We start from the raw sequence: 24,996 nt of genomic DNA, 5'->3' as shown, positions 1-24,996 counted from the left end.
TTTTTGTTGTTGTTCAACAGGCTTATCTGTGTTCCCTGTCTTCTCACCTTATCAGTCAGCTTATTCAGTAAAGATACAAGAACTGAGCAAAAACTATTTAAGTTGTTTTGCTGAAGAAGTGTCCTTTGTTTGACCTTCATCACTTTTCCTAAAGGGGTGTCTCAATACTTGGAGTTGAACTGATTGCCTAAGGGTGAAAGCTTGTAATTTAGTTTGACTTTCAGAGTTTAAATTTTAGCAGTTGTGTATAATAGGTGGTCATATATGAAGATGGTAATTGCTGTAATGCAGCAACTACAATAGAGACGGCATATAGAAAAATTTGGAATAAATATTAATTTGAGAACCATATTTTTCATAGCTAAACCCAAAACTTTTAAAACGTAAATTTATTTTTCTGTAATAAAGGAGTAACTGAAACTAGTAGTGCAGCTTACTAGTTTTAAGTGTGGTCCAGAAGATGGTAGTTCAGTCCCTCTGAGCTCTGGTTTGATTATTTATAGCTTTACCTTTATTTTAAAAAGAGAACAAACAAGCATCTTAGTACTTCACTGACAATGAACATCTGCTTGGGGGTCTGTTTCACAATTTTGATACCTAATAGGTTTTGCTAATTTCTGAGTAGGTAAATATGGGGACTGTTCTGTTCTTGATGTATATGCCTAATTTACTAAGTTTAACAAAAAATTTGCTTCCACTGAAGAGGTGTTCAGTCCTTACTATTGAATGTTCAAATTCAGCTCAAGCAACTGTGTGTGCGTCTGTTGACATTGTGGGTTTTTTTTGATTCAGCGTACATATTTATGGATTAAATATGTCCTATCAGTTATTAGAATATGAAAATACTAGGAGAAATTAAAAAATAAATTTAAAAAAAAAAAGGAATAGGAAGCATACTGTCAAAAACATACTTTTCTTTAACCAGAATTTTAAAATAAATTAACTTGCATTCAAAAGAATAAGAGCAGTAAATTAAAGTATAATGAGACTAACTTCTTCTGAAAAATAAGGAAGGTAGAGGTGAAGTCCAAGTACAAATAAGTCTTTTGGTAGTTTATATTCAAGCATTGAAGAATAACATTTATGAAAGTATATCTTTATCATAGGAAAGGCAGCATTCAGTTAATAATAGTAAGGCGTCCTGTGGAGAACTCCGTAAAATACCACACATCAGTAGCACGTTTTGATTGTGCTCTTAGCTTTAGTATGAGTTGCTTTTGAAAGGAAAGAGGCAAGTGGCAGGAAGAAGATGAATGTAACCACTCCAAATCTACAAAGCATTAAATTGGAAATAAATAGCCATTTATCTTTCTAATTTTTGTTTAATCAAAACAGTTATGCAGAAGGAAGAGAAAGTATTTCATAATGCTCTGTCCTGAGGTGTAGAATGCAGTTCAGAAAAACAGGTAATAACATATTTGTTCAGAACTTTTGTAATGGGTGCGTAGGTCACAGAGTTGAATGTCAATATCATTAATCCTTGGTAGAGAGCTGATGCACGAAAAGGTAAAATGTCTTGTGCAGGGTCGCGTGGCAGGTCAGTGACAGGGTGAAAAAAGCCGTACGTTTGACCCTGCTGCTTCCTGAATGTTCTTTGCTGTTTTGGAGTGATTGCAGGGCGCGGGAGCTGTGGACTTGACTGACACCAGTGTTCAGACAGGGTTGATGCTTGTGTGCCCTGACAGATGATTTCCAGTAACAATAGACTTAAATGCATTGCAGAAGAGATGGTGCTGCAGTATGGTGCAGAACCTCCCAGTAATGGTGATTCTGTAGGGTTTAGAATCAATGAAAGATTTCTTTCCTCTTTTAGCGTTGACGCGATTTTCTAATGGTACTGGTTTTGTAGTATCGTTTATTAGGTTTGTTGCTGTGTTCAGAGAAACAATATTTGCATCCTTACAGGAAACTAAAACTAAAGTATTAAATCATCTTTCTATTCATACTCAAAATCCTTTTTGTTTATACTGTGTTTTTAAAACAGAGAAATAAACAAACTAGTGTTCTGTAAGGAAGGACCCAAACTTCATCTTTTGCCCTTTAGATACAGCATGGGGAATTGTGTTAACTACCCTGTTAACTTGTGAATGGGTGTTGGTATCTTTTTCAATCTGACATCGATTAAAGCAATAAAAATGCCATTACTGTTCAGCCTTTTCATTCAGAGAAGAAAATTGTTCTTAATTCATCACAAAGAAAGAACACTACAAACTAAATCTTTTTTTTACAGGAGAAACTTTGTGGTGGAGGTCAGAGCATTTACGAGCACTTAGCAGATTTTTTAAAGAACGGAATGAAGAAGATAGTGTACCTCCTGTGTAGAGTAATCAGCAAAATAACCACTGTTAAAAAAACAATTTGTGTTTTTTTAGAAATTTGTACAAGACTAAATAATAATCCACATAGGCATTTCTGGTTCAATTCTGTGGCAGTTGTAGTGCATGAGATGGGCATTTCACGGTGTTGTGAATTAGGACTCATCAACAGTGAATGATAGGAAATTAAGATTTTGTTTGTAAGATCTCTAGCTCCTTTCTTACAGAAGTAGGAAATGATATTCTGTATGAAGAAAGCTAATACAGAAACGGAGACAGTGGCTTGGAGGTTTAAAAAAAACTTAAATATGTCCTTGTAAACTGAAATCTAATCTGCAACACAATTTCTGTATGTTGAACAAGTCAATTCAAAATGGACATTCTTCATAGTCACCATTAATGGTACCTGACTTGGGACCCCTGTGGGCAGATTAGTGCTCATAGCTTCATGCGGCTTCAATTTCTGCTTTGCTTTGAAAGTGGAGAAATACCAGTGTTGCAAAGTATTTTTAAAAACTGGGTCTGGGTGAGCATGGGGCAAGTAGGTCCACAGAATCAGTGGTCATCTGGCCATCAGTGGCCTGGCACTGTGCTTGGTGCCATGTGTGAGGAGCATCACGCAGCAGCATGGGTGCTTGCTGGAGCCCTGTTATGCAGCCTGGTGGTGCCCTAGTGTATGCTGCAGTGCTGCTGTTAAGAGATCCGTGACTTGGGAGTGATAGACTCAAAGGCTGTTCTGAGAGTTTAGCCCAATTAATATATTCTGTAGAAAAGATTTTCTTCCTTGGCATGTAATACCTAAGTTCAGTCCCCTTTTCTTTTTTCTTCTCGACTCTGATAAGGCCTGGATGCCAAAGAGTCTGATCTGGATGCTCTGACGCATATTTTTCTAGGAAGCTTCAATGTCATGCAACGGAAATAGAGCAAGCAGCACTGGGGCGAACACTAACACTTTTCTTTAATGATTGGGTAAGGATCTTGACTAAATATAAAATGAATGTAATCAACTTGAATAGTATCCAATTTCAATGTGAAAGCTGAAATATTTATCTGTATACTGGGACTTTCACTATACCTTTCGTGAATTATCTGAAGTTCAGTGCTGTCTCCCTTTGTTCTGAAGTTATTTTTTCAAATAACTGTTCAAGTTTCAGATGAAGAAGAATATTTTCAAAGGCTATAAATATAAAGATGCCCTTTTGAGTTCACTAAAAAAGGTCCTTCATTTTGTATTTGATTTGCTTTGTGGATTCTTTCTGCAGTCATTGCCTGACAGCATGCACCATCTAATTTGCTATCACAGTTAAATGAAAGATGCATATTGTTAGTAATAAATGCATTCATCTGCACACTTCTTGCACTAAAGCTAACGCTAGGCTTCTAGAAGGGTTTCTTGTATAAGCTTTATATTTAAAGGAGAGTTGTTTAATGCACATAATGGGATGGAGTGCTGTGAAGTAATTTGGGTCCAAATAGTTTTGCTTAAAGTTTAAAAAATAGAAACATAAAAGCAGTTATTGATATTGTATACAAATAAATACAAAAATTATGCGCTAAGCTGTCTTGATTATAGTGACCTAGCCCCAGTAATACAATTTTTAGTCTGTCAGAATAATATCACATTAGTCTTTGTGTACAAACATGCAAGTCCTAACTGTATTTTAGTGCAGAATATTGCACAGTATATCAGTTGCAACAGAAAGGACCAAAAGCATCACAACATACAAATATACTAGCAATCCTTAGGGTAGTTAAAGGGAAAAGACTTGACAAAAGTGCACAGGCTCCACCAGGGGGCCATGGGAAAACACCGAGCAGCCCCAGCATGCTCCACAGAAAGGCAAGTAAAATATCTCTTTGCAAAGAAAATAGCTCTTTGTGGTAGATGAGAACATAATGGCTCTAACATTATGGATACCTACAGATGTCAAATATCTTGCATTTTACAAATGAGAGAGATCACATAATAGTTAAATGACAATTGGTCCTGCAACTTGTGGTATTAGTGCCCCTCCCGTGGGATGTTTTTGACTGTAGAATACTTGTTTTCAAAGCCTGGGCTCTCATTACACAGCATACTGCCTCTGAGCTGCTCCTCTGATATTTTCCTAAAAACGCAGGATTAAATTTGTTTGTACAGAAGTCAGGACCTCATAGGAGGAGTAGCCCAGACCACTTCCCTGTATTAGATGTGAGAGTGTATTTTTTGTCCAATTCTGTATTCTCCAAAACCTAATTCATAATCACTTAATCATGAAAGTAAACACAAGAACATCAATTTATTTTTAAAACTATAGTATACAAAAACGTAAAATCTCTAAAGAATTTAATAATTAGGTATAAAGTGGGGATAGGGATGAGGAGGAATCCTATTTAACAGAAATCAGATTTTTTAAAAAGTGAAATACTTGTAGTGTGCTAAGAAACCCCGTGTGAGCACTGTATAATGACCTCAGCAGAACAGATCTAGTGGATGAAATGGATTGTGGCAGATGAGTAAATGTTGACCAGCGGTCTAGTTTTGCTGCTTTAGGTGTAAAAATAAATACATTATTTATGTAGGATTTCTACATAAGAAGGATTTCTAAGAACGTAGAGGTCTCAGCAGAGAAAAAATGTATGGCCTAAAGAGCTATTCGGATCTGGTGGATTCTCCTTCTGGGGTAATGGGGAGACAAAAACCAATTATAATAATACTTACTGTAGAATAGGTTTGGTGAAATATAGCAGTGTTCAGTGTCATGTTTAACGTAAGCTCTGTAGAAAGACAATACAAAAAAGTAATTTTTATTACATAGTTACAAATGCTCTTTTAGGTGCTTAAATTGTGCTTATTGTATATACTCAGTGACATTAAAAAGTATTCACATCTGCATTAATTTGTAAGCATTTGTTAAATAAACAATTGTTAGTTCAGACTTCATTATATATTCAGACTTTGTATTCATTTTAGAACTCAGTGTGTTTTGATGTTAGATATAAGAACAGAGAAACAAGGCAATTCATCTCCCTTACCGCCTTTTCATTTTCATGTACGAAGCTTGTTTAAATCCTTTAGGGAGAAAAATGAGTTTAACCCAATTTTTGTGAGGTGTTTCTGTAAATAAAATTTTGCTTAACTTCAAAGCCTGAGTAGACTTAAAAAACCCTCATTTTTGTATACATTGTTTTAGATAATATATTACTGTTATGCTTAAGGAATGGTGTAAGTAATGATGGAAACATCTTTGATCTGCCTAGATTTTTAAGAAATCAGATTATTTGAGATGGGAAGTACAGCCTGGAGTAAAAGGAGAGAAATGGATGGTTACCGTATCTTGATTTCAGAGAATGATCACATTTACCTTTTTTCCTGTCCCAATTTTAGGAAGTCCTATATTGACTAAGCTAGCTTCCCAGAAAAGATTCAAAGCCTTTCTCTTGCAGCCTGTATGTAGGAGATAAGCCCTTGAAATGCTATGAAAAAGTGTTATCAAAGACTTCTTAAAAGAAAGCAAGTTCTAAAATGACAGTCTATCTTTTTTCCTAGTTATGTATTCACATGAACTTTGGTAAATAGGTACTCATTAAAGAGTGATTTGCAGCAAGTCTTATATGCCTGGATCCAAACTGGGAAATGAAGAGAGAGAAAATGGAGTATGCTAAATGTCCTTCTTGCATTTCTTTGGTAACTTAACTCTTCCAGTATTTGCATGAATGTAAGATGGTTTAATCGTTACCAACAGGTACAGGAAGATGCTTGTTTACATTTACAGGACCCAATTAGTTGCAGCTATTGGTAATCAGTAGCTTACCATGATGCAACATTTGGACAAAACAGAATTCTGTAATATCACCAAGTCCCTAGGAGGGATTACTGCTGATCAGGATTAAGATGAACATATGGAGCAGTGGAAAATGACTTGTTCTTTACTTGTTCAGTTCACTAAGGCTGCCAAGTCATTTTTGAAAGCCAGCAAATATACTTATCTTGGTTTGTGTGCTTTTATGCTTTTCATGTTGTTTTTGCTTTTCATTTGAGAAGCATCACTTCTTTAGCTAAAGACTGTAATAAATGTATTTGCTAAAAATAGAAATGTTTAAAAATTACTTCCTTTGTTTTACAGAACACTTCACCTGCATTATAAAGGTGCTTTTCACTTTATTGTATACTCAAGCCTTGGCAGCACTTTCTGTTAAATGTAGTGCTGAAGATAGAATGGCATGGAAAGAGTCAGGAGCTCTCAAAAAGGTTGGTTACGTTATTAAAACGTTTATGAACTTTTGCTTATGTATTTCTGGTAGAAGCGTAACAGTTGTCTCTACTTATATCTAATCTGCATATAACAATTTGCTTCTCCTTCACAGAAATCCAGTATTTTGTTTCTGCATGTGCTATTTTTGCAGGCTTTGCAGGTTTTAGGAAAAGCTTCTAGTTCCAGAACTAAATTTCAGATATGAGAATATAACTATTTAGTATCACTCTTGAGTTTGTTACAATGGTGTGCAGTAAAGGTAGTATTCTTTCCAGTGAAATTGAAGCCTTACTAGGCTTCAATGTATTGATTTAATGCATTCCTTTACAGAACAGGTAGGCAAGTAAGCTTGCTGCTAGAAAAATACTTTTTCCTGTTTATTCATGCTATTCGTGGCTAGCCATGCACATTTTTCTGAATTTGCAGTCTAGAGTGCTCTTATGAGGAAGAGGCAGAGAGGAATTTAGGAAATTTCTAAACCAGACAGGTAAATATTTCCATATCACGTCCTTGCCTTTTGATAGCATTTGCAAGTATAGTGAAGTTGAGCTGATTGAATGCCCGTTGCTACCAAAAGATATGGTTCCCTTAGCCATCCTACACATCCCACACTTCTTCATGCACTGGCGCTGTCGTTTACTTCAGTTAATTTTCTGCTCCATGGATTGATTGCCCAGAAGGTGAGAAGAGTGCCAGTGCAGACCAAGAGAAAGGATGGAAGCGTTGGGGCCAGGAGAGGATATGGGAGCAGGAATATCCCTTTATACAACAGTTGGGTCTTAGATTATGTTGGCTGTGTAACAGAAGACACACTGAGAAACACGACCTGCTTTTCACATTTAAGTCCTATTTGGTGTTCTGGTCTGTCACTACCCCCAAGGTACTAAGTACAAATTATCTGCTGACCAAACTGCTGCTGTGCAGAACTTTTTTCCAGACTTGCATTAAGCATTTGAGATCACAAATGCAATACTGGATTTTGTTAGCTCTCCCTTCACCCCCTTCTTTCAATACCTTGTCACATTAGAATTTCAAGAACACCTGCTTGAAAACATTGCTAATGTTGCTGGTGAGATTTTATTGCTGGGTCTTCTGGGGCTGGGGGGGAGGTTGCATTTTTCTTTTTTACTTCAGTGACTCCCAAATGATAGATTTTAAAGTCTTAAATTCTTGGTAGAAGGCATAAGAATATATTAAAGTGTTACCAGTTTATATTCTTTCGTAGTCCATGGACTGCCTTTTTGTTAGTAGCAGAAGTTGGGATTTATCTGAACATGCACTTAAAATGCTTAATTTGCTGTCTACAGTGAGAGATTTTATTGTGTGAAAGTAGACTTAGGGCATGTGGTAGGTAGGCTTGTTACCTATTAGTACTAAGTTGTTTTCTTATAGAAGCATAAAAGCATTTGCAGAACACAAAGGGTATGTGCTTTAGGCTTACAAATAATGATAATGTCTCAGATAATGGATTTTTGAAGTAGCTATTTCTTTTGACATTAAAGACAGTATTTTAGTAGAATTTTCACTAGCATGCTTGTCTTTGGATATTAAGGCTGAGTGGAAAATGGTAGTCTTTTAAACAGTATGTTACGGTTAATGGATGCTGTTATCTAGTGTAGTTCAACTAACCCAAACTTTATCAGTTTGAGAATTTTGACTCTTCTCCTGTGAGAAGCCCATTGGAAGCTGACAGTTTCCCAAGTGGGAGAGCAAAGAGGAGGTAAATAAGGACAGTGTTTTGTGCCACATAAGCACTGTACTGAGAGCATCTCTCTCTCCCTTGGAAACATCCTCTTCCTTCCTCTTGTCTGTCTTGTGTAGATCATCTGTGTACAGAGGTCCAAGTTCTGATAGCAGCTTGGCTGTATGTGCTTAGGTTGATCTCTACATTATTCTCAACCCTTCAGGGACTCCTACTCTTTTTTTTTGGTTTCCATCTCAAGTGTCTTGCAGCTTTGCAGAAGTCCCACATAGAGCTTGTTCTTCCTCAGATGTATTTCCAGTTTCTTTCCCTCCTCCTCATCCAGCATAATGCTGCCTGGACCCCGTGTGTTCAAGAGAATTTTGTGCACTGAGGGCTGGTCAGTGGTAATCACACAGATCCCACTTCCTCTCTCCCAGAAGTTCTGCAGCCCATCTCTTCTTTCAGCCTCCACTTTCTTGCTAGTGCCTAGAAGCAGATATGAGCTTAGCCTTCGTCTTCAAGTGAACTCTTTTGCTTTGCTTGTGACAAGGGAAGTCAGTTTTAGTTTAGAAATCCAACTTCTTTCTTCAAAGTTTCTTGAGGACCTAATGGTTTTAAATGTATGGTTCAGGCTGTCTTTTTTTTACGTGCTGACAATACTGACATTTTGATCCTAGGATGACTACACAGATCATGCCTTACTTAACTTTTTTATTTTGTGGATAATGCCAAGTGAATCTTTGTTTGGTGTTCTAGACATCAAACTTGAGCTGAAGTCTTGCCTCTGTCGTACTGCCAAGTGATCAAGCAATCAACATGGCTCAAAATACATATCCAATCGTGTTTTCCCTGGAAATAATCTTTTTATGACTTAGCAGTATTCCCATAGTTATTTTTCTTATTTCTGTTTCTGATGGCTTTCTATAATTGTTGCCTTTGAATGATGTTGCACAAAGTTAAGTGGCTAGTCTTTCCACTAAATAATTTTTCCCATCTCTAGTAGATACAGTTCATTCCAAACCCAGCGCTCCATTTTCTCATAGACTCGTTTCAATTTACAGTAGATGGCAAGCGTTCTGTAACTCACTCTGGTTGGTGCATTTTAGAAAATAATATTTTTTTCTTAAAATTAATTTTATTTAAATTCTGTTAAAACACAATGTGTCCATAAAGCAATTTTTCCTAACCTTAAACATTTTTTATACTCGCACCCAAAAATGGGAAACACACAGGAAAGTGTTTTCATATAATTCAGTTAAGGACATAAGTAGTTTAAGTAGCAATTCACATTTCACTGTATGAGTTAAATGTGTTCCCCTTCTGTAGAATTAGATTTTCAATTTTTTTAAACATGCATCTTTAAGTCAAAATTCATGTGTTGATTAAAAGGAAACGTACTTCATCGCTGTTACTTCTGCAGAAAATTTTCTCCTTTTTGTGACTTGTGTATTTTTTTTCCTCCTTATTTTCAGAATACATCCGGTGGAGAAAAATCTTGGGAAGTATTGCTGGGTCATGTGGTTAGTGAGCTGTCTAAGGGGAAGATATTCGAAGAAGGAGAGACTGAAGAATTAACAGTGGTATTGGCAAACCTCTTGGAAATGTATACAGTGTATCCCCCTTTCCATCTCTCAATTCTTTCAGCCTAGTTGTTATAATGAGTTTTCTCTGATATTGCTAAAGATTGCAGTACAACTCTTATTTTCTGGATCAAAGCACATCCCCTTGGGACAGTTTGCCTGTGCAAATCTTTCTTTTAGTAATACCATATAGGGACAATGCTGAGAAAGTTATCGACAAATATTTCTTATAATTGTGTTTTCTAATCATGTGTACAAAAGGCCTTTCAGAAACTTTGAAAACTGAATATTTAAGTAGAAAAAATATGGGAGGGTGGGGAGAATTGAGGTGGGGGTGTGGAAAAACAAAATTATTTCAGATTATTAGTGAAATGCCAGCCTTTGGAACTTATGTTTGTTTAATGCACTCTGTTTAAGGTGTCCTTAAATAACATTTGGTTAATACTGGAGTTTCTTTCATAGGAGACAGCTTATCCGGGGCAGAATATAGTAATTGCTTTCTTCCCCTCTAGGTAAATCCTGATTCTGTAGAGTGCTATCTGCAACAGTTCTGCCTACCTTTCCTCAGGATCACCAGCCTTCTTCAACACCATCTTTTTGGAGGGGATTTACCTAGCTGCCAGGTACAGACTGGAAGGTGCACACTCACATTTAAAAGCTAGAAATTTTGAAAACAAACAAACAAAACCTTCAAAGGTTTTTTTTTTTTTTCCCATGGTATATATTTTCTCTCCTGTTTTTTTTTTAAATCATATTTTCTAGCATTCCTCTGCAGCACTGCAGCATTGTTTCTCTTATAAATCTTTTTTGTCAATTTCCCTGAAAAACAATGTGTATTAAAAAAACATCAAATACATATTTATTTTATTAGGTCATACTTACCTGTCTATAAAATACCAACATAGTTTTAAAGCTTGTGCTGCATTTGCAGAGATTACATAATTTCCACACAGACTGGACTTCAGTCCTGAGTTTGCTTAATGTCTGTTAATATTTGGGACTTTATTCTTAGAGACTTCTTATCAGCATACAATTATGTTTAAGCTCCATACATTTTAAGCTGATTCAAATAGAGTTTGCTGCAGATCAACTTTCCTGCTTCCTTGCATCACAATTCTCATACCTGAAACTGATAGGAGCCATTTTGGGTTTTATTGTGTGATGGTTGTTTGTTTTTATTTTCTGACCAGTTTTATTTTGAGAACCCAATCTGAGGTAATTTGAAGACATAGATTCTTTTCTCTGTGTGTGAAGATGTTCTAGCACAATGATGCTAATATCTTTACAGTTGTTATTGGAATAGACATGTTTTTATGTGAACTATATATAGTTTAATAAAAAATATAGAAATTCAAAGCATAGGTATTAATTTAAAACTTCTGGTTTTGTATCAAAAGGAAGATGAAGAATTCACAGTTCTTGCAAGCTGCCTAGGTCTGTTACCATCTTTTCAGTCATCTGATCAATTCACCAGTGCCTCTTGTCTCAATTGGCCAGTGCCAGCATTTGACATGATATCACAGTGGTGCTCAGAATTGGCTTCATTTGCAGACAGACATCCAGACCAAGTAAAGGTATGTAGCAAAATTACTTTCAAAACGGTGCTAACGTAGGAGCAGTTTTTGCTTGTTTCACTGTGTACGTCCTCTCCTTTTGGATAAGGATCTCAGAACCTGGCTTGTAAATGAGAGAGGAATTGTAATCAGAAATGTTAGTGGATATGGACATAAAAAGAAGATGCATGTCAACACTTTAAGTCCACCTCTCCTAAGTTAATGGTGTTAAAGAGCTGGCCAGATGCTTTCCTGGCTCTGCAAAGTGTGTCTGTCTCTTAATGTTTTGCAGGCATAAATTATGGTGTTGCAAATGAAAATTTAAATACTAAGATGCACCTTAAAATACAGTTGCTGCCAATTGATAGGCATTTGAGAGAGATTGCAGTGAAACTGATGTTCTTTTCATGATTGAAAAGGGACAGGTGCTATTCTTGTGAAGAAAGATCCCATCTGACCCTTATGCCCATCAATTATAAAGCCAGTAAGATAAAGTAGGTTGAAGCAAAACACAGAAGTGTCTTTAAAAATAGATAAATAAATTGGACAGCATCTTCAAGAGCAGAAGAGAACAGTTAGGCCTGAAACCAGTATTTACATAGTGCCTGGTTTTCCAAAAATTTTCAAGTGCTGATCAGTTCTTAATGACCTCAAAATGCACAGCAGTTTTGAAAATCAGGCAGATGTCTTCAAATAACAGTTACATAGCCTAACTTCCTTCTGTTCTGTTTTGGAGAGTTTGTCTAAATTTTATTTAAGAGACAGCTTTCATAATCATTGCCAGGGTTTGGCAGTGGTGTGTTGGAAGTTTCTGAGATAAATTTTTGATGCAGATAGTGAGCAGCAGTCTTCCCCATAGGCCAATCTTAATCCTCTTTGCTTTAGTTATGAAGGTTTTTTTTCACTTAAAGTGTCATGTTTAGAAAACATCCTTGGGAAAAGGTTAGCTCTCCTTTTTTAACTATTAGAAAAGTGACCACAAGGAGGGTGTTCACCAAAGTTAGGCAACTGTTGCAAGACACTTCTGAATTCGTCAAATAGAGAAGAATTGAGAGATTTTTAAGTGGCATGCTTCCTTTCTTTGGTATTCTTTTCTTAGTTCTGAATAAATTAATGTGTAGAACTCATAGATTGTTCTTATCTTCCTTCTAGGCTTTGCTTATCCAGGAGCCTAAGTGGGACTTGCCACGCCTCCTTCAGTTGCCTGAGAATTATAATACCATTTTTCAGTATTATCACAGAAAGACTTGTACTGTTTGTACCAAGGTTCCTAAAGATCCTGCTGTTTGTCTAGTTTGTGGTACTTTTGTATGCTTGAAAGGACTGTGCTGCAAACAACAGAGTTACTGTGAATGTGTACTGGTAAGAGAAAAGAATTTCAGTTCTGTAATAGATTCTTACACTGATAGATGATTTTTAACTCCATCACTTAGTCTGGATGTTTTTCGTATAAAAACGTGTTTGTATAATGTTTATTGCTCGTTTCTGATAGATGGATCTAGACTGGATTCTGAAGAGCAACTTTATTAACCTTTTTAAGCCCCTGGCCCTATTCGCCTCTTTGAAAAACACTTAGAAAGCCACTGTGGGCTATGTTGACACATGGTTTCCATGCACAACCTATTGGAATTTGTCTGCATCCAGAATGCTTATATATCATTTTAGTTTTCCTCTGTTTCGTTGCCTTGATTTCTGTGTACATAAGAATATCAATGTATGTTTGTATTTTTTTTCTTTCATGGAATGTTTTCTGATACCTGACCATCTACTAGTGATCTACAGACTATAGTTAAACAAGCATCATTTTAAGGCCTTCAACTTCAATTCAGCAGCAATTTTTTCTAGTCAGCTTATATTTAAGTTCCTTTAGGAACCTGAGTTGGACAGCAACTAGTATCACTTTCCTGTCCATGAATAAGGTTTGCTTTGAGATCTGTTCTGTTTCCTGTCATAGAACAGTTATTAGAAGACCGGAACTACATGGGCTTCACAAAACTGAGGGGAAATTTCTTGGGGAGCTATTTACAAATGGGACATAAAATCAAAACCAAAGTAGTTCCATACGGATCTTGGACCTTTCCAAAATTCTTTGCACTCACCTTTCTCTTTTTTCTACTGCTATTATAGTGGAAGAATGAGAGGTGAGCAAAATTTAAAATGTAAATGTAAATAACAGTTAAGGTGGCAGCTTCATGCAAACAAAGTTATAAAAAAAAAAAAAAAACATTTAAATAATTATGTAAGATTTTAGTCAGTGGGGTTACAGCCTCTAATTGTCATAATTCTATATGGAAAAACATAGATTTTTTTATTGACAAAATAAATTGATTGTAAATGCCACAATCTGTATTAACTAGTAGTGAATGACCTATTGAAGCAAGCAGGAATTAATTTTAAAAATTATTAGTTTTGTAGAGCTGTAGACTAGATCTGTGAGTGTGGATAGAGAAAGCAAATGTTCATCTGCAGACACCGTTGTAAAAGAGGAAATGGTAATTTTTTTTTTCTGAATACTTATTCTTGCCATCTGTGCAAAATATTTGCTCATGCTATACAACAACAAATAAAAAATATTGTTGAGAATGTTTGCTCATTTTTTTAGGTAACTTGACAGGATAAAGAGCATCTTTCCTTTTTTAATCAGACAACCATTTTTGTATGCTGAAGTTGTTATGGCAGCACAAGACATGGACTTCTAGTTTGCTTGGAGAATTTGGGGGCAGGCTATACTTTGTCAGGCTGTTCCTTAGTAAATAATGTGTGTATGTTATTTCAAGGAAAACTAGTTACTATTTGGAAAATATTTGTTATAAAACTGACAGTCACTAACTGAATCTTTGTACTCTTCCTTTTCTACACCCATAATATTACAGCATTCTCAAAACTGTGGAGCCGGGACAGGAATATTTCTTTTGATTAACGCATCTGTAATCATCATCATACGAGGTCATCGTTTCTGCCTTTGGGGTTCTGTTTATCTAGATGCACATGGTGAAGAAGACAGAGATCTTAGGTAATGTTTTAATTACAAGTGTTTTATTGTTGCTGCTCTGTGTATTATCAACTTTATATAATGCAATATCTGCAGTAACAGATAAAAATGCCTATCTTCCTTGAGGGAAAAACTCCCATTTTCTGCAAGTTAGACTGATCTTGGTTTTGGAGGCCCAAATCATGTGTAATAATGAACAGAGTAATTGTGTAATCATGAACATGTACTCATGAACAGAGTTAGATGTATCAAGTGCCCACCCAGCAGGATTCAATTCTGAATGTTCCAGCGGGAAACACGTCTCTCTCAAATATGAAAATTGTTGTTTGGCCTTCAATCAAACAAAGCAGTTGGTTTCCAATGTAGGAAAGCTACACATACCTGAAAGAACAAGAATTGTTCTCTGGATTCTGCTATCCAAGAGGGAGAAGGGAAAGTACCAGCAGCTATTTTACTAAAAACAAAACCAACAGCCCCTTCACCAATAAGAATGTGTGCTTCCACTGGGGAAAAAAATATATACAAATATCCCATGTTATTTATATTAATAATGAAACTTTCCATTTATTTGGTGTATTAACCATTATTGTTTTTTTTAACAGGCGTGGTAAACCTCTCTACATATGCAAGGAAAGATACAAAGTGCTTGAGCAACAGTGGGTGTCTCATACTTTTGATCATATCAATAAAAGATGGGGGCCACATTATAATGGCTTGTAAATCATCATCTTCACACCATATCGCTGTTACCATGAATGAATGCATCTTGGCTGACAATAGCTTTAAATGAATGGGAGTTCAGCTCTTTGGCTTGGGGTAGAGTGGGGTATGGGCATAAAAGGGAAATGGAACTTGGTCAACATGTGAAATTTTTGCATAATATGCTGCTGTTGCTATTAAATAATGATACAACAATTTGAAATTAAATCCTCAAAATGGTGTGAGCAATGATTGCACTCAGTAGTCCATTTTTCTTTTGTGTTTTTTTTAAGTCCAATATTGTTAAGAAGCACAAGTTTTACTTACCGTTGTTAGAGGCTCCAGTGCTACCTGTCAAGTTTTAATTTTTCTCTGCGTGGAGTTGAGTTTTTAGCAATTTTTGCTGAAACTGTATATGTGTACTACATCTACTAAATATGTTGGATAAATTTTCTTTGCCTTTCTTGTGTTGGTTTGAGGTTTTTGCTTAATATGCATTTGTAATTAGACACGAATTGTAAAATGATTGTGAGACTGCATGATAACAATTTGTCTGAAAGTTGAATTTTAAAGAATATTTCACTTACCACAAGAGGTCTATCAAAATTCAGGCATTACCGAAAACTTATGCTTTCTCAGGAATTTCATAGATTTCTTTTCCTCCATAAAACACATGAAATAGCTGTAAATTAGGTAGCTTATTGTTCTTAATGTAATCCAGAACACACATTCATTCTTTTTTCTCTTCCAGAGATGAGATTTTTTTCCATATTAATTGAATAAACTGTTAGTGATAACACATACAGAAATTGTTGTATATAGAGAATTTGTATGGCACCCAACATGGAGATCCCAGTTATAGGTGTAATAACCATAAGCCTGCCTGCTCCTACAAACTAGATGTATGTTTCAGAATGATTGGTTTGGAAATGTGCAGGCTATTCTACAAATGAAACATAATTTTGTATCTTTCCTGCCACTTCAGGAGGTTCTTCCATATTGTATTTGTTCAGAGTAATCACTGTTCTTTCTGCTTGGTTTCCTAAAAAAGGAAAACAAACAAACAAAAAAAAGAGGTAGCCTATGTGAACAACCAATGCATGTGCAGCCTCACTGGAAGAATGCCAAACCAGTTCATGTTTAGAGTTCTAAAAAAAAAAAAAAATTAAATCATGAGAACAGGCATGAATGGGCTAAACCCCACACTGTGTAAGTAGGCAGGAAAGATCACAGTTAAAATAATGATATGTAATATATTGCCACTAATGTTCTTCACAGGTGTTGGACATACATTGGCTATTTCAGTACTACCTAGCACTTTCTGGTAGTTTTGACTTTCATAGCTTGCGTGTAAAATAAAATTTATATGTGTAAAATAAAAACACCTTATGATAAAACCACATATACAATGAAAACAGTTCCCCAGTGGAAGTCATTATCTAGTGAAAAGTGTATAGGGGAAATAAAATGACTGTATAGCAATCAAGGAGAATGGACAGAAGGAAAAGTGAGTAAATACAATGAGTTTTTCTGGATACCTGCAATTCAAAAACCCCACAATAATGGATGCTGTTTTTTATACAGACATATAAATATATATATATATATTTCAAAAGTATTACAGTACTTCCTGTAAGATTAGAATTACTCTTTCACTAACTAAACAGCTATGTCTTTTCCAAAATGTTACTTTTTTGATACTGTATCATAAGTTCTGCCTGTAATATTTTTGCATTGCTCATTATGAATATCAGGCCATTTTGTAAGTGTGGTTGAAGAGCAAAAAGATTCTTTACATCTCCAGCATAACATTATTACAGGGCTCATGAACTTGAGTAATCTGTAGTTTGAAGCTCCAATGTTATATTTACAAGAGATAACGTATCCAGAATTTGATTACTGTGTTCTATTTGAAATGGAACGTTCTCTGGTTGTGCATATGGATGTGAAGTAAAGCTATTAGCCTTAACTTTAACATTTGGGTATTTCATAGTGTTTATTTTAGTACTGGTGAATTAGTCACCAGTCAGTTAAAAAACACAAAAAAATTACTTTGTTGAAAATTGTACTTGAATATCCTTGCATGCTGCTAAACAAGAATTTTGATTTCCCCCATTACTTTTTTTATCCTACTTTATTAAGCTAACCTTGAAAAATAACAGGTCCAAACTAGAGTGGCGTGTGTGTATTACTCAAATGTTCTGGTGTGATATCCTGTATGAATGATCATTTAAGTACAGTACATTACTGTAGAATCTAAGTCAACCTTTAAAATGCAGCAGAGGACTACAAAACTAGGAATACAGTAATCGACATTGTAAGATATGTTAATAAAAGTCTACTGTCAATCTGTGTGTTGGTGAAATTTTTTCTATCCACCCTAGTCATCCAAAATACAATCATTACTGAATTCCACGCAATAGCCAGGCAGTTTTTTTAAATGTTAAAAATGTAACCATGCAAAGTACTTTCCATAAAGAACAATTCTGGTATTTTTTTTTGTTACTTACACACAGTTGTGTATGATTAATAATTTGGATTATTTTATATTGCTTATAACTACACCACTTACAGTTGTACTTACTTTTATGCCTGCTATTACAGTGTTGCTGCTGCAAAGTGCTAACATTAAAATGCTGAGTTAAGAAACTGTCCTGGGAAAACGATGCTTGATCTTCTGTCAAATCTGCTTCTGGAATAACTTTTACTGCAAAATTTTGAATGGATATATTCGTTTATTAAACTTTTCCTTTTCTTTTGACCTTTGAGACACTTGGTGAAGCAGTTCTTGATTGTTACTACCTTTGCATAAATAGCATTGGTTTTTAGTGGTGGCCTGAAATTTTCAGTGAAGATTTTCATCACCCCTGCAACAGGAATCTTGCATAACTCACTGTATTGCACAAGCAAATGACATTTTTCCTTCAAAAAGTGCTTGTTTTGCTCCAGTATCCAACAATTATTTTTTTTTCTTTTGGAAATTTTACTTTTGGAATCCTGTGAGATCAGTCTGTGCTGTGTGTGTATATAGCTGCCAGAGGAGACAGTAAATAACTGTGCAGATCTGTATATGATTTAGACGTAATTTTCATCTAAACCAGATTCTGCAGTCCTGCTTTGCACTCCGTATTTTCAGAGGTGAGGCTAATGATGAATGGAGGCTGTCTGAGCATTAACCTCCATAAGAATGAAGTGATGCTGTGTGCAGAGTAGGAAAACCACAGGAATGGGCTGACCCAGTGTATGGAGGTTCACAGCTCTCTGTTAAATCAACTCCCAGGGATGATGGAGCGCATGCAATACGAGGAAGCTGGCTGCGTGACGGTTCTGTTACATGGATTATTCACTGCAGTAAGTGAGATCCGCACTGTTGGTTTGAAAACCCATGCTACAGGAATGCCTTCTGGCAGGCTATAGTGCTCTGAGCACCCACTCATGTTTTCTTGGACAGGCAGTTGTTTGCCTGCGCAAGTGCTGTTATGCTGACAAGAGCCCCAACTGCTGCAAGTCCAGCCTTGGGAAGTCCAGCCTTGGGACTTGCTGCTTCTGCCAGTATAAGGTCCTGTCGCTGCAGCTGTAATCTTGCTAGGATGTACTAGCTATTAGTTTCTGCAGATGAATGTGGTTAAGTAGGAAGAGTGTATTCTCGGTGAAGTCAAACACTTCATGAATTCTTAGTTGTATAAACAGGCAAAATGTTTTAGTAAACTAAAGATTCCTTTTAACTGATAAGTTTTTAGATTCTTCTTAATACTCTATCATTTGTAGTTTCTCATCATTAAGACTATTCAGGAGATTTAATGCGGAATGCTTCAAATGCTGTGCTTCTTTGAAGTATTATCGAGAAAACACAATTCAATCTGGTTAAATAAATGACAGTTTTAAAAGCTAATCTTACTACCCAAACCCACAATTTCTGCAATGTATGCTTATGCACAGTACAGGAAAAAAATGTTTGAAAAGCATTTTAAGTTTAGCTTTGAGTCCTACTTAGAGGCTCATTTTGAAACATTCCATAAAAATACCATAATTTAAAAAGCCATTTCCTGTAATTCTGTTACTTGATGTAGAACAGGCTGGTCTCTTAATTTGTGAAAACAGGAGCTGGTTCCATGGAAACCCCTCACATCATTGAGTGGTTTACTACCCAATAAGCAATTTATTATTCCTTTTGTCTTTATCCCTAGTATGTACCATGTGGGTGGTAGACATTTCCACTTCCACTGAGTAGGGAAACAAATGTTTTAAGGACTGGAGCTAAAGTACTTTTATTTTTTCCCCTTCCATTACTTAGCATCATGGAGCAGGAATTTTCTAGGAGAAAAATTTCACCATAGAGTTGAGTTCCCTTAGTCAATTACTTATGCTGTTTATAATTTATGTATATTTTAGCTATCTGAAGTGCTATCTGAAGTGCTTACAGCTCTTCTTGTCTAATACATTTCTCATTGCAGGATTTCTTTCAACTTTTGCTAAGCTACTCACAAATAAAGTAGATAGTGTACCTTTATCTGGTTTTCAGGTGTCAAGGAATATTTTTTGCACCTGACCTACCATCAACAAAGGATTATAAATATGCATGTAGGACTTGAGTGAGCAATGGTCCTTTCATGCTTTGTTCTGTTTCCATGCTTTTTTTTTGTTTTCATGGTTTATTGCCTTCAATCTCAAATGTTGCCTCTTCCCACAGAGATATTTTGGCAGTAAATAAAATCACCAGAAAGTTAAAATTGGTTTGTTTCCCACAGCCAACCATGACTCTAGACATACTGATCTCTTTTCACTACCTGTACATTTTTTTTCTGCCAGAATCTGCTATTACAAGAAACAAACATTCTGAGAGTCAAAGATGCTTATTATGTTTCATGAGTCTGATACTATATTTGTACAATTGATACTTTATAGCACATTATTGATGTCAGTCAAATAACCTTCAGACACTTAGCTACTCAGAAATGGCTTATACTTTCATTTTATCCCTTTTATCCCTTATCAGATTACTTTTTTTAGTCAAATGCCTGATAATAGCAACACTTCATAATGAAAATAAACCATTCACCTTATACAAAGAAAAGAGTATTTAAAAAAAAAAGTAAATGGGCCTTATTAGTCTGTCAGTGAAATATCTATCACTGTTTAAATTGTGGGCAGAATTAGTGAATGTTACTCATATAATTTTACAAGTCTCATCAGTCTAAAGAAGTAAGAAATCTGAAACAATCTCAAGCTCAGTTATTTCAGTAATGCTTCTCTGTATGAGTGTATTTCCAAGGATGCTGCACATCTGTTGTATCTGGTCCTCAAAAAAGCACGTCAAAAGACATGTTATATTGGTGAATACCAACAAGGTGGTTCCCCTGGCAACAATAAATAGGAAAAAGCTAAGCCCATTCAAATGATTTACCTTTGTAAGCATGTGGCAGCATCGATGGATGTTGAACGCTAAGGGAACTCATTAGAAAGACACGGTGCTGTAAGAAGAAATGAGGCCAATAAAGAACTGGAGATTTCTCTTACCCAGCATTGCTATTGATTTGAGTCATATGCTGCATAATTATTTAGAATTTGCATAGATTATTTCAAACATGAAATACTGTCTGATTTTTTTTTTCCTTATGCAGCTTTTTTTCTGTACTATGGAAAAAAAAATAAAGACAGAGTCTGGGCTTTGGCTCGGTGGGCTGAGAACTGGCAGCTTTGTTTTCTTTCAGGGGCCCCAACTTCTGCAGGCTTCTGAAGCCTGAACCCTGGCTCTGGGACTCTCCCAGGGAGCTATTAGAAACGACAGGACACCACTGTCTCTGCATACTTTACTTTTTTGTCTTTTTTGCTCTCAGAAATATAGGAATCCTACTCTTAGGCAGAGACACAGATAAGGAAAAGAAAGTAGCAAGCATGATGGGGGAATGTTTCCATGTGAACAACGTAGGACGTGATCTGGAAAAGGAGGCAAGCACTGATGGAGGCAGCTCTTATCCCAAGTTCTCCCCATGAGCAAAGCTGACGGCTGATGGTAAGAAAGGCACGTGCAGAACTAGCTGAGCCACAGAGTTTGTTTCTTTTCTCCAAGATGGTGACAATCTTTGAACGAGGATGCATTTGTGTTTATTTAAAAGCTGAGAAAGGAAAACTGAAGCAGCACCCCCATGACCTGGTAGGACAAGACAATATCACACAATATGCATTGACTTAGATACTTACAATTCAGAGTGCTCTACCCAAACTTGCATAGCCAGCATTCAAACTGTCACAAGATTTTCATGGAAGTAGTAAAGGTTTCAGCAGTGTCCTCAAAGTCTTCAGCAACCGTCTCTCCTCTTCGAGCAAACCTGTTTAATATTATTATTACTTTAACATCTCATTCATCAGTGTTTATGATGTGTGTAGGTTAATGCAACCAAGGATTCTGTTTGTAATCCCAAATCCATCTCTGGACAAAGAAAAATGCGTAGAGAGACAAACAAGTATTTAAAGACCATGAAGTTATGACTTCTAAGGGGAATAACTGTAGTGAATAATGCTTGTGTATATCCACTTAAAGATTATATATTATGTATCAGGGCATCTCCATTTCTTAATTATTGAAAGAGTAGGTTTCATTACAATGATATGTTTTACGATTAAAGTACTTCCATTTATAATCTGTTGGTTACATGACTGACTACCAGTCAGTAATGTATGTCAATTTAAACATTAACAGATTCACACATGCATGAAAAAAAACACTGAACAACGTGCAGCAACTGAACACATCCATAGAATATACTTTGGAAAAGCTCATCAGTTAAATACAGCATTACTATTTACTGTGAAAAAGTGTTCCATACCCATTCAATTCTATAGTATTTTATAACATTTCATTTAATAATAGATTTTTGCTTTTTAGCATCTAACTATGGCCACACAAATTAAGAAACTATTTGATTTTTAAATACGGTCTAAAGAAAGGCTAGGAATAACACAATCTCCTGCTGAGCTTGCACTAGACCCACAGTATAAGGGGGTCAATCATCACTGCACATGTAATCAGAACCACGACAACAATTAAGAGTTGTTCTTTTCTACTGGAAATTTGCAAGCAAAAAAAACCCCAATGGCTGCACTTAAATATGGCTAGTTTCAGTTCAGCTACGGGATAAGCTACGTTCATGTAAACTAGTTTAGGACTGACAACTCTATTTATTACTGCAAACAGTAATGTTAATAATCTGCTGACAAAGGCAATAAGAAGTGCAGGTACCAGTAAAGAATGACTAAAAATAAACCTATTTATCCTGTGTAACATTACAAAAATGGAAGGATTATGTGTTCTGAAATTTGTTCTTGCTGAAATGGGCTTGTTAGAATTAATATAACATTTTGTTTCGTTTTGATTTGAACTTGTATCTCTAGTTGCCTTTTCAAAGTTTATTAACGTATTTCTGAGATTCATGGATGACTCTACTGACAAGTTGTGAATTCCAGTTTTACTGGAATGAAGCTACTGCAATGAAAATTGCTGCACTGTGGAAGACCAATGTCTGTTGGGAAATCTACCACATGACATGAAGTCTGCACGCGCACCACTCATGTTGCTCCAGTACAGTGTAATTACCCACTGTGACTGTACCCTCATTGTAAACAGGTGTGTTGAACAGTCTGGTAGAGTTTGGAAACGTTATTCTAGCTGGCATGCGTGTAGCTAGTGTAAAAGGCAGTAAAAAAAAAACATCACCACCAGAACAAAGCAAGCTAGTAAATTCTAGAGATGGAAAGGGAAAAAAAAAAAAAAGATTAAGATATGGATGACTATGGATGAGCTTTCGTAACAGAGCTCAGAAAGGTCTAAGTTTTATCAGCCAGAAGACTGATAATCAGGGAAGTTTCTGTAGTTCAAAACCAACAAATAAACTGTGAGAGAAATCTAGGAATACCCAGAGCTCCTGAATTTTGTAATTCTTGAGAATACTAAGGAAAGATGTAACGACTATTACATGTAGATGTTATCTTTGCTTGAATATAGCTTGCTTCTTACGCAAGACAATAAAGAACAATGATGTTTTAGAACTTACTGCACAGCTGAAAGGGATGTTTTTGTGTGTTATAACTTCTGTAAACTTAGGGCATGTAGGATAAGGGCATTTGGATCCCCCTTAGACAAGCCTGCTGACTGTCTGTGAGGGTCAGCTTGACTAGATGCATGAGCTGTCTGTATTACTATTTGTTGTTATACTATTTATATAATTCTATACTACAGGAGTTTTGCAACTGTGGACAGAGAAAATAATGGCTTGCGATGAAGGTTTTTGTGTATGCCAGCATACAAGAATTCAACAAAACAGCAGTAATATGAAAAGGAGCATTGCTCAGCAAAGCTTCTTGGAGACTGTCAGATCACCTCAGTTTCTTTCTAATGCTACCACGGGCTAAATTCAGAGAAAATGCTGATAACCTATGTTCCTATCTGAATCAAGGTTTGCCTTTGGTTACTTTCAGTTTTGCTAAAGGATTATTTTGTATTAGTTTACTAGAATGTGGATGCAAGAAAAAATGTGCGTGGATAGGATTACAAAGCTCAGAACCCCCTAATCAAGAGAAAGAATTAAAAAAAAAAGTATTGTCAGAATGATGACAATTCACTGTTAGAAACCATTGGCCTGTTAAAACAAAATTGGTGCAGCAATGGAGAAAGGGAGTGCAGGAAGAATTTTGTGGATATCATTGCTCCTCAGTCTTTAAAGTTTGCATCTTAAATAATTATGAAAAGATGTATCATGTAAGAGCCTTCCTCTTAATTTTTTTTTTATTAAAAATATTACTTACAGACTATTTGCTAGCCCAAAGAAATAGAGATGAGAGCTGATACAGCGCTTTCACGTTTACAGTTATATTGGACACTGGAATGAGCCAGACCTGACTGAAGTTGATGAATACAGTAGTTGCTCTTTATTCATAACAGAATAATTAGAATGATAGGAATTGTCACCCAAAACACAGACCCTCGGGAAGGCAGAGCTGAACTGCATGTTTTTGACTATGAAAATAGGTTTGCTCAGTTTATGGATCTCTAAGCATATGAGACAGAAAAAATTAAACACCTTGTGGAAGAAGCAGAGGGTGGTTGCAATTAGCCTGCAAAATGCTTATGCTGAGATTGGTAGGGAAAGGTGAGCGAGGAGCCCTGGGGACATGCTGGCTTGAAAAAAAGTACTGCCATACTGAGAGCAAGTGAACAGCCTCCTCCTGTTTGTTTGTTTTTTGAAACAAGGAAAAGTGTATCAGAGAAACACCTATCCGAATTTCTCCTAATCAGGCAACCAGAAATAATCTGAAAAATGTGATCATGGCTAAGCCCCAGTACAGCTACGCATAAAGGGCTCAAAGATAAGAGAAAAGCTTTATAAAGCATTTCTTTCACCGGAACAACTTCTCAAAGCGCAGAGGGACCTGAGCTCTCAATTTTGTTTTGGCCAGTGCAGCAGACACAGCGACTACTAAGGTGTTTAGAAAGTTTCACTGAAATGCAATACTAATTATACGTTTATACGGATTTCTTGCTCTAACTACTTCTTTAAGACCTCACTAAACATCGCTCTTCTTTTACGGCGTTTAATCGACCTTTTCTGAGAGCCCCCGGGCCCTTACCGCGGGCAGCAGCCGTTACCGCTCTGAGGTAATTTCGCGCCGAAGCCTGCGGGGCCTCAGCGCAGCCCCGGCTGCTGCCAGAGGCGGGAACGCTCCTCCTGACTCGGAGCGGGGCGGCCCCCGGCTGCTCGGCTGTGCCTCGGAGCACCGCGTCTCCCCTCACCCGTGTGAGGCGAAGCTCGCGGATGGGGCGGCGGGAACGAGAATCACGCCTCAGCGTAGCCAGGCTTCGAAATGGCGGCCGCCATTTGCTCTGCAGTGCGCTGGCGTTACGAGTCGGGCTGGGGCTGTCACCTCTCTGAGGTAACTCTGAG

At 36.5% G+C, this 24,996-nt stretch overlaps 2 protein-coding genes and 1 long non-coding RNA gene across 15 annotated transcripts in view; 2 read left to right on the top strand and 1 right to left on the bottom strand.

Moving 5' to 3' along the window:
- Positions 1-17,821, top strand: part of UBR3 (ubiquitin protein ligase E3 component n-recognin 3) — a 106,105-nt gene extending 88,284 nt beyond the window's left edge. For all 3 annotated transcript variants that reach the window (XM_040562172.1, XM_040562174.1, XM_040562173.1), the window contains 7 exons: positions 6,422-6,546; positions 9,707-9,814; positions 10,327-10,437; positions 11,212-11,388; positions 12,520-12,729; positions 14,241-14,380; positions 14,962-17,821. In XM_040562172.1, the coding sequence (XP_040418106.1) occupies positions 6,422-6,546; positions 9,707-9,814; positions 10,327-10,437; positions 11,212-11,388; positions 12,520-12,729; positions 14,241-14,380; positions 14,962-15,079 (989 nt within the window). In that variant the 3' untranslated portion in view covers positions 15,080-17,821. The remainder of the gene's footprint in view (positions 1-6,421; positions 6,547-9,706; positions 9,815-10,326; positions 10,438-11,211; positions 11,389-12,519; positions 12,730-14,240; positions 14,381-14,961) is intronic.
- On the bottom strand, positions 384-24,791 carry LOC121072539. 3 transcript variants are annotated; one of them, XR_005821295.1, is made up of 4 exons: positions 24,683-24,791; positions 21,260-21,387; positions 20,463-20,529; positions 11,405-11,491 (listed from the first exon to the last, which is right to left on the bottom strand). It is a non-coding gene; the product is annotated as an uncharacterized LOC121072539 (long non-coding RNA). The 3 variants fall into 3 exon arrangements; XR_005821297.1 differs by lacking the exons at positions 11,405-11,491; positions 20,463-20,529 and adding an exon at positions 384-5,072; XR_005821296.1 differs by lacking the exon at positions 20,463-20,529.
- The window catches only part of MYO3B (myosin IIIB), a 213,926-nt gene continuing 213,616 nt past the window's right edge, over positions 24,687-24,996 (top strand). For 8 of the 9 annotated variants that reach the window (XR_005821290.1, XR_005821291.1, XM_040562175.1 and 5 more), the window contains exon 1: positions 24,865-24,985. The gene's annotated coding sequence lies outside the window, so the exon portion shown is untranslated. Of the gene's footprint in view, positions 24,986-24,996 lie in introns of all 9 variants that reach the window. The other variant, XM_040562184.1, reaches the window with a different exon arrangement.

Source organism: Cygnus olor, chromosome 6 (genome assembly GCF_009769625.2).
Source record: "Cygnus olor isolate bCygOlo1 chromosome 6, bCygOlo1.pri.v2, whole genome shotgun sequence".
NCBI classification, from domain to species: domain Eukaryota; kingdom Metazoa; phylum Chordata; class Aves; order Anseriformes; family Anatidae; genus Cygnus; species Cygnus olor.
Note: the sequence above shows the minus strand (reverse complement) of the source record. Positions and strands in the feature narration are given on the sequence as shown.